Source organism: Etheostoma cragini, chromosome 20 (assembly GCF_013103735.1).
Source record: "Etheostoma cragini isolate CJK2018 chromosome 20, CSU_Ecrag_1.0, whole genome shotgun sequence".
Lineage (NCBI taxonomy): Eukaryota > Metazoa > Chordata > Actinopteri > Perciformes > Percidae > Etheostoma > Etheostoma cragini.
Genome location: NC_048426.1, coordinates 13,945,891 through 13,955,659, shown reverse-complemented (window position 1 = coordinate 13,955,659; position 9,769 = coordinate 13,945,891). Strand labels below are relative to the sequence as shown.

The 9,769-nt window shown below is 39.4% G+C and overlaps 1 protein-coding gene across 2 annotated transcripts in view; it reads left to right on the top strand.

Moving 5' to 3' along the window:
- The window catches only part of tdrd9 (tudor domain containing 9), a 27,660-nt gene extending 17,994 nt beyond the window's left edge, over positions 1-9,666 (top strand). For both annotated transcript variants that reach the window (XM_034858746.1, XM_034858745.1), the window contains exons 19-35: positions 303-356; positions 786-902; positions 1,047-1,154; positions 1,331-1,431; positions 1,542-1,712; positions 2,281-2,392; positions 2,660-2,875; positions 3,370-3,459; positions 3,564-3,821; positions 4,888-5,055; positions 5,512-5,582; positions 5,662-5,771; positions 7,482-7,578; positions 7,648-7,786; positions 8,358-8,476; positions 9,096-9,168; positions 9,279-9,666. In XM_034858746.1, coding sequence (XP_034714637.1) covers positions 303-356; positions 786-902; positions 1,047-1,154; positions 1,331-1,431; positions 1,542-1,712; positions 2,281-2,392; positions 2,660-2,875; positions 3,370-3,459; positions 3,564-3,821; positions 4,888-5,055; positions 5,512-5,582; positions 5,662-5,771; positions 7,482-7,578; positions 7,648-7,786; positions 8,358-8,476; positions 9,096-9,168; positions 9,279-9,377 — 2,103 coding nt within the window. In that variant the 3' untranslated portion in view covers positions 9,378-9,666. The remainder of the gene's footprint in view (positions 1-302; positions 357-785; positions 903-1,046; positions 1,155-1,330; positions 1,432-1,541; positions 1,713-2,280; positions 2,393-2,659; positions 2,876-3,369; positions 3,460-3,563; positions 3,822-4,887; positions 5,056-5,511; positions 5,583-5,661; positions 5,772-7,481; positions 7,579-7,647; positions 7,787-8,357; positions 8,477-9,095; positions 9,169-9,278) is intronic.
- Positions 9,667-9,769: the final 103 nt, after the last annotated feature.

Below are 9,769 nucleotides of genomic sequence, written 5' to 3'. Positions count from 1 at the left end.
TTTGGAAAAAGGCTGCAATGAAACAAAGAGTGAAAAATTTAAAGGGGTCTGAATACTTTCCGTACCCACTGTAAATGACATTTAGAAAACTATAGCTTTGGTTAAAAATTGATTAGGTGAGGGGTGTCCCCATTAAGATTGCTTATTCAATTTCACTTCAGTTGCATAAAAGTCTCTCTGCCTTTGTTAACATTTAAACTATTCACTAAATGTGTTTATACTTATTTATTTATTAAGAATCAGTGCATAACTCTCTTCTTAAATTGTAAATTTTATTTGCCTTTGCTGCTTTCTCTTCTTAGGATGAGTTGGATTGGGGAAAAGAGAACTTCATTCAGATCAAGAGGATCAGGGAGGTAAAGAGGTTAAGCCGATAGCTGGGTCACAGGAGTTCATCAAGACACATTACAGGATGTCTTTGTCATCATATATCATAGTTGAACTGTAAACAACAGGCATTAATCCTGTGTTACCAAGAGAGATTCTTGGTTCTGTTGAATTGTTGTTTGAGAGGCTTTACTGAAGTTGGTACAGTCAGACTGTAAATAAGTGTTCGGTTTTATGCTGTCAGTTTTCAGTGGCAGAACAGGAGGTAGGTCTTATTGACAAAGTGTAAACTTGTTCATTAAGTTCCATGACAGATTTTAGCTAGTTAAGGATTTTGTTCTTTTGGTGCAAAGTTGACCGTCAAGAATGTAAACTTCCAGCCTTAAAGAGCTAATATTTTGAAATTGAGCTGTAGAATTTTGTGTCTTAGACTACTTTTGAAGTAATTCACTGTCTAGGTTGCAGAACTGTATGAGGACCTGAAGAAGCGTGTGTCCCAGTTCAACATACATGTGCCGGAGAGTGCTCAGCCCTTGGATTACACCAGCGTACACAGGCAGAAGTTCATCCTTCAGGTTAGAGTCAGTGCTGCACATGGTATAAGTGAAGCTATACAGTGTTCACCTCAGATCCCGTAATCACTCAGAATAAAAATTCAACTACTGAAGATATACACCTAAATGCCAGTTTGTTTTAAGGTGCGTCTTGCTCTGTCTTAGGTGGTTATTGCTGGTGCCCACTACCCTAACTACTTTGTCCAGGGAGAAATAGATGAAGACCTAGCCTCCAGGGATTTGAGTGGCTTCAACCCCAGAACAGCAGTGATGGTATGACCCTTTGTGTTGAGAGCTAAGAATTGATTACTGTTCAAATCTTGACATCCTTTTATTGACTTTTCTGGTGTGTAACCAACATCCTTACGGGATTATTATGGCTACAGTCTTTTGTCTTATTACATAGAAGGTAGGGATATTGTAAAATAACATCAGACCACATGTTTCAGGTGAGGAACCTCCCTCCATACGCTTTCCTGTATTACAAGCAGCTGCAGTCTATGTTCCGTCTGTGTGGACAAGTCAAAGCCATTTCATTTGAGAGCTCCAGGTAGTAAAAGCCACTGTAGAAAATCAAACAGCTTTATTTTATCAGCTCTAACCATTTTTTAAAGAACACTGAAATGCAAACTCGTAATTGTCTGTGTTTTTTTTTTTCAGAGCATATGTGGAGTTCTACAGGACATCCCAAGACTCAGGGGTGCTGCCTGAGGTGTCTCTTGCCCTCCTCCTGGCACAGCAGAATAAACCCTTGGAGCTGTCTGTCTTCCCCATCGAACAAATAGAAATCTGTGCTGGGAGTAGAAAATTAACTCACATGAAATATGCAAGGTACGGTTCTACTTACACATTATGGAAACCTCCTCTCCGTGTGTGAGTGAGTGGAATCAGTTTCATGAATTAAAAAAAACTAAAAAAACATTTGCGTAGTGATCAATAAATGTCATGAGCGCACAACGGTTCAACTGTGTTGGAATTCTGGATGCTGAAAAGTCCCATTCTTGACTGCCTTTTTGGAACCTGCACCACATTGAGCCTTAATATAATCTAACATCCTTGCACTCTGCACGACTCTCCTGCTGTCACTTGCACTCAGAGAAGGGAGGTTTTAGGCAGAGGCAGCACCAGGTTCTGCTTACCTCTCTCTAGTTGCAGCATTGCCTCATTAACAGTGCTTGGGAAATCATTGCATCGATTGTTGTAATCCGTAGTAAACTCTGAACTCATTTGAATATTTGTTAAGTAAGTTCATTTTTGGTTTACAATACCTTATGAATAGTAGCACCTCTGTTAACTATAACCTCTATTAAAAATGTGATGCTATAATTACCTCAAAACCAATAAATACAGTAAAAACATAACATTAAAGTCTTTTTCTCTATGTCTTGTTGCTGTGCAGGGTGAATGTAGACTGCCAGAGCAAGTCCGTCTACCCGGTGGGAGTGGTGAGCGGGAACATTGACCCAGACAAGCTGCCCCCCAACCCCTTGTTTGTGGTTAACATCACCGAGGTCAGTCCTTTATTTAATCTGGTCAAACAGAGGTACATTTTCAAGAGAGTCTTAAGCAAGGCACCGTACTCTCCCACTTGCTCAGGGTGCTGGTCCAGCACTGGCAGCCCCCTCACTCTGACATCTCTCTGTTTGTGTGTGTGTGTGTGTGTGTGTGTGTGTTTATTGAAAATTAAAAGGAAAAAAGAGAGCCCTTTTTTAGGTTCTTGAGTAAATGTCTGAATCTTGAATGGATGCATGCTCTCTTAACTCTGATCTCTATTTAAGGTGGTGGAGGTGGGTCATTTTTGGGGCTTCCAATCAGATGAAGCCAGCTTGGAGAAGCAGCGCCACCTGACAGCAGAGATAAATAGACGCACGCTGCAACCTGTCTCTGTGTCGCTCTACCCCAACCTGCTGTGTCTTGCTCCTTACTCTGAGAACAGTGATCAGAGCTTGTACTACCGTGCCAAGGTCCTGTACATACGTGGCAATACAGTGGAGGTGAATATCGCTCACACGCTGCAACTCTCTGGTCAACATGTAGTGTACCCATTCAGTTTTGTTATAACAAAACTCTTACTTCCATGTCTGATTTTCAATGTCTTTTTGCAACTGTCACTTGTATGATCATGCCATTGTAGAAAAGAAATTTAGTTTAGTTGTTCAGAACATTATGGATTTTCTGCTCTACACGTGATTGTGTTTAGTGTTGCTGATCAAGGAATGAAGCTTTTTTTTTGTGCTAAATTACTAATTTCACAGTTTTATATGGCCTTTTGACCACCACTGTGCTACGAAATACTGACTTTAAATGACCAAGTTATTAGTTAATTATCTTGATTTTTGAACTAAATCTGTCTAAAGCTATTGTGATCCAGTGTTGACCTCTAACAATAGAAGGTACGGAAATCATTCTTAACAGCAGTAGTTAGTTGCAAATTAGTTGCCGATGTTACTTTATCTACCAGAACGCAGAATATTTTGTTGTTCTGCAGGTATTCTTCTTGGACTTTGGAAACTCAGCGGTTGTTGCCTGTAGCAGCCTCATGGAGCTCTCTTCTGACCTCTTGTCTCACCCATTTCAGGTAGCAATAATTAAAGTAGTCAGAAGATTAATTCACCCTTATCTGTTCCATTGTCCTAACTGTGAACTGAGAGTAACACACAAACACTATGCTCATGGTCTCAGGCTCAGGAGTTCCAAGTCATTGGAATATGTCCCTCAGCCCGGTCCATCATCCTGGGGAACCAGTGGAGCAGCCAAGCTCGCGACCGGTTCATCACACTGGTGAAGGGCCGTTCACTCATTGTGTTGCTGTTCTCCGTCCTCCATGGTGTCATGCGTGTGCAGCTGTTCATCAACACAGAGACAACAAACGCCAGCGTGGCAGACATTTTGGTGGAAGAAGGACATGCTGTGAAGACTGAAGAGAGCTTTGATTCCAAGGTGACACACTAGTTGTCCCACATGAAATAGATTAGGAAATTGGGAACCAAAGCTTCAAAAGCTTTGATTGCAATTTTGATAAGAGGACACAACTTCTCTTTTGCACAGTTTATATAAATCATTACATAAGTCATTCTGTTGAAAGAAATCGTGAGAAAATCATATCGTGACCATAAAATCATGATTCGGATCGTTAGTGTAGTGTATCGCTACATCTCTCCTAATCCCACATTATTTATTTATGCATCAACATATGAGTAGTTATTCTTTTTTTTAAGATAATCTTGGGGGGATTTTCAGCCTTTATTTTGATATGACAGCAGAAGACATGAAAGGGGAGAGAGAGGGGGGAATGACATGTAGCAAAGGTCCACAGGTCTGAGTCTAACCTGGGCCCGCTGCATTGAGGTGTTAACGTACCTTACTAACTAAGCTATCTGGGCTCCCATAATTAGTTATACTGATACAGAGTGCAGTTTGTTGTGTGTGTAGTGGCGGGGGTGCATGTGTTAAGGCTATCTATGGTGCTGTCCCAGGTACTGAAATCAATAGACAGACAGGTGGCACGACCTGCCTAATTTTGCCTGGCCTGAGCTATCATTTTCTATCAAGAAAGGCTAGAAGCTCTGCTGCAACTAAAATGCAAGATTTTAAAAAGTAAAGCGTCTGGAATAATTTCACAAATTGCGAAGATGATGCCCAAAAGGCTGAGAGTCAGATATGCCAATAGAAACTAGTAAATCACAAATCTATAACGACTTTGGCAAATCACCCAAAAATTGTAAGTAACAGCTTAGCCTAATATATTTACACTGCCCTGCTCACACAATGACACCTCCAAATGTGAGCAACATTGCTTTGGTCTCAATGAAAATAAATGCATAAATCATGACGTCTGTTGGGTTTTTTGAGCCTGAGCTAACTATAAAGCACACCAAGAAACCTTGTTGTGCAGTGGATTTTTAAAGAAAAATATCTTAACCATGGTTCCCAAGTTCAGAAAGACTGATACATATGCTGTGTGTCCTTCTCAGTCTAAATGTCTTGTTCTTGTGTGCTCTTGCAGCAAAACAATGAGGCACTGACGTCCCTGTACAAGGACATGGAAAGGGGAACATATGTACCCAACGCTGCCAGCAACTCCTGGAAAGACCGCAAGAAAGAGGACAAGCAACTCATTGACAGCTTACTTGCCCAATTTTCTAAAAACGGCCAGCCCAATTCCAAAACAAAGGCAATATACACTGTAACTTACATAATATTTTCATTCCATTAGGTTTTACTAAAAACTAAATAGTAAGATACTTTTTGCATAGCAATTTTTAGTGCTTTATAAATATTAAGAGAAACAGTAACAATAATTAAAAATAGTTAAATAATTACAATGAATTAAAGAGAAAGCCTTGAGATTAAAATAGGTTTTGTGGATGGATTTAAAATGGGACAGACTTTGAGATGCGGATATTTTGGTAATGGGGGGGATGACTGCATCAGCACTGCACTTCTGAACGTCTGTTGCTCTGTTTGTCCAGGAGATGGAGCCATTTATAGTTCATGTGTCGTTCATTCAGAGGCACACCCAGTCTGCCTGACAAGCAGAACAATGACGAAAGGGTGAATGTCAACAATAACTGATGCATGAATACATCATGTGATGTGTCTGACTGCTGTCTTCCTTCTATCACCACAGGTTCATCTGCATGGACCAAACAGTCCTTACAAGATAAACTTCCTCAGCTTGAGCCACAAGTCCTTGTACAAGTAAGCAATTACGTGCATACAAAAACAAAATTTGTGATACCCCCTCCCCCACCTTGCTCATATGTGTGTCTATCTGCAGGACGGTGTGTATCGAGAGAAGCAGCATGAACTCCTTGGCCCTGAATGAAAACCCCCACCACAAACATCAGAGGATGATGGTGGCAGGGACTGTGTCAGTCAACTCCACAGGTACCAGATACATGTCGTCATAAATACAAAGTCATGGGCATGCATTTAAAGATGAAAGCCTAATAAATTACAGGGATTAAAGTTCTCCATCGCTAAAACAGATTTCCGTCAATTAGATTTTGAGAAATGACATATCTGAGATCGATGCAGATCCTATGAGAAAACTACAAAAATTTGGTCAGTTAAATGAATGTGAATTTTGTGATGGAAAATGTTTACAGACCTTATCGTGTTTGACAGCACTTAAAATTTAACACTACAGTAGGCTAAATGCCAGTGTTTTTTTTTCAATAAAAAACATTTGCAAAAAGAAGCCAATCTACTTTACCAAGAGCATTAAAATGAGAAACAATAATGGGACAAAAAGAAATTAAGGGATATTTTTCTAACATTACTAGTTGTTGCAACAACATGTGAAAAAACCTACAAAATTTGCAATGCCAAAAAGAACGTTAATTTTGCGATTAAAAAATTGACGCCGTTAAAATGGGATCGCGTTAAAGCTGTTAACACATTTAACTGACAGCACTAATAATAATAATAATACAATCATGCAACAGACTATTTGTCATTATCACAAACCGTTGTGTAAGAGGTCCAATCGTGTTTGTGCTATGACGCACAGAGAGCCTTATAGCCTATTTTGGTAGGTCTTACAGTAGGTTTTAAATGTATGTTGACATAAAATAATCATGCAATAAAATAGTCAACTTATAACTTTGCTATTAAATATTATTAATTTATAGCAGAAAACCCAGAACCAGTTTCCTCACATATTAGTAGCATCATGATTTGGGTGTGTCTAACGGTAACTACTATTTGGCAAGGCCACTAGCCGTCATGGATGCATTGTTGCTAACAGAAGGCACATACGTGTCTGAGAAAAATAAAAACAGTGAAAAATAAATGGAGATGGTCTATTCCTGCATCTAAAGCAACCTCATCTTTCTTCACTCCTGGTGCGGCAAGAAAAGACATGAAACGGGCATCAGGTGTAACTCATCTTCATGCCTACGGTTTCAGTGCCAAAAGGCTGAAAACGTAGCTTTTCAAAAAGTGGTACTGCACTCAATTTTCTGTTATACCGTTGTCTTTATTTGTTATTGTAAAAAAAGAAATTCTTAGAATTTAAATGCTAAAAAAGCTTTACTGAAAAGTTACATATATTTCATCATTAGTAGCCATGGAATAAAGAAGTCTTGCAAACTTGATTTTATAGATTTGACTTGGTGTTGAATTGCCTAATAACAATAAAAAAAATCTCCCTTTAAACACTTTTGGCCTGCAGTATTAAATAGAGGGTAAGGTAAAGCCTTTCTACAATATAAGTGATGCAGTAGAAAAGAACAGCAATGGTTAGTTGTGGGATGATACTGAAATATTGTTTTGTTAATCAGGAAAAGAGAACACTACACAACACACTAGCTGTTTAGCTGTTTGCATCTTGTTGTACATTAAAACCAATAGGGTGCGATAGCAAAAGTGGTTCTATCTGTATAGGTAGATGTAAATAGCTTAAGACTTGGCCTGAAAATATGTCAGTAAAAGATTTTTTTCCCACTTTAATTTCTGTAATCAATATATGTATTTGATCAATGGATCTATATGTAATACGAGAGGGGTTGCTTGAAGAAACTGTATTTTTTAAAGCTTGTTCTTCTAAATGTCAGAATCAACTGTAACAGCTTTAAATGTGTGGTTGTGTTGCAGGGACACGTATTCTACTTAGAGATACCTCCATCATGCCAGAAATCCCTGGTCTGCCTGCAATCGTAACCATGCTTTTCACCCCTATCATGGAGTTACGGTGAGTTGAACAGTTAAAAGGCAGCTTAATCCAAATACCAGTGTTAATATTTCCCCCCCTTTTTTGTAGTACTAATGAAGAGAGGACCTGCTTCACTGGTGCCCTCTGTGGTTTGGGCTGGAACAGTCAAACACAGGAGGGTATCCTACCCGAGCATGACATCGAACTCACCTTCGACGTCAAATTTGATGTTGAAGACATCACTGAGGTAACAGCTTTCACCAGAGAGACAGCTGTGTTGTGACTGACTGAAGTTATGAAGACTGAGTCTGCCTTTAATGCTCTACCTGTAAATCACTTTTGGTCAACTGTTGTTTGTTAAATGTGCTATATAAAAGTACTTGACTTTTCTTTCTCTTTTTCTCGAATATTTGCTGTTGATAAGTACTTAAGCTTCGAAGCACAACAAATTGTATTCGGTACAGCCCTAGATGCAGCATGTCCTTTTCCCTGAAGAACAGTAGTAGTCTTTGGAATATATGGAGTTAAAATGTGTTTCTACAAAATATTACACAGATAGAACAGTGTTTTATCATTATTATATATGCTTTATGGAATTTACTCTGTTCAGGTGCTATTCGTATATCTAAAATAAGACTGTAGTATAATAGCAGTAAAAATCTCAAGACCATCTTGTACCTTGTGATATTGGTACTGATTTGCTAATGACAGACCTGGTCCTTGTGTCTATCATTCTGTAATACTTCAATGCCAATATTACATGATGTAGCATTCACTTTTGCATATTACTGATTAGTTCTGTGTTTTTACTTTTTCAGATAAATGCTTTGCGAGTGGCTATAAATCGTCTGGTGTGTGAAGGGCCCAATGGCACTATGCATCTGGGGCCCAACAGGATCAACCACCTGCAGGAGGACTGCCGGGACCGCCTGATAAGGTCACTTAGATACACCCAAAGAAATCAGTAACACGTATGAAGTTGGATCAATCTGTGCATTTACATGCACAGCAGGTGAAGTGAAAAACCGGGTTATGCCAGTTCTCCCTGTAGTCATGAGCAGGGAAGAATGATGGGAGTAACTATACCTCCAGTACAGTAGTAGTAGCGCTCTTCCAACGCACAACTGGCTTTTTCTTCTGGTTGATCTATGTCAAAATAACAGCTATCGGCCCTTAAATTAGTAAAATGTTACAACTTAATGTTTCATAAACACACTCTTGTCCCATCGTAGGAAAACACAGTGCTCTCGCAACTGATAGCTAAAATAGTTAGCTAGCAAGTTAATGTTAACCAGCGGCCACGACAAGGGCTACTCTGTCCACGCGTATACGCTTAACCCGTCCATATTCTGGCTAAGATGTATACATGCAGGAATACCCAGGATACTGAAAGAGTTCTCTAGGTCTGTTAACCTGGTTATGAAAAAAGGGGCATGGTGGTTGAGAAACCGGGATATTGCCTTAACCCGACTATAATAATGTTGTTAATCTGCATGTAAACGCACTGAATATGCATGCGGTTATTGATCTGTGTTTTTGTTTGTTATGTAATGCAGGCTCTTCACCAAGTCACCACCAAGGGATGTTGTCACTCAAGTGTACTATGAGAAACCAGAGAAATGGAACCAGGTATGGCACTATGGTAGTATGTGAAACTTTTTAGTTGATAATTAGCTCTGTCACACTCTGTTTTGTGAGCATATTTTAGCTGTGTGTTTTGAATTGTTTGTGTATTCAAGGTGGATCCTGCTCTGAAGATGGATATTGTTGAGCCTGGAGGAGGAAAGACCAGAGGTGTTCTCTTCCAGCTGCATCCTGTCACTCTCCTCAACAGCTAAAATACCACTGGATTCCTTGCATTTGTCTTGAAATGGAACTGATTCTAAGTTTGTACTCATAAGCAGTGGCCTGGAATTTTTCATTTATTTATGTTCAGAGGAGTATATTTTATATTTTAAGTTCAAATGGGACTGTAGCTTTTAGCAGCACAGTAAAATCCTTGATCCTTGTGCTGTTTGCACCTACCACTGGAGTAGTTATTCCCTGTTTAAAAAAAGAAGAAATGTAAATGTTAATTGAGATCATCCTGTGTAGTGAGTCGGCCATTAAAAATAGTTTGCAACAGATGGTACTTGTCAATCAGTCTTCATTCAAACATAGTCTCATTGTGACCCAACAGTCAAGTTAAATATATCACCGCATTGCATGAACGCGCGCACGCACATGCGCA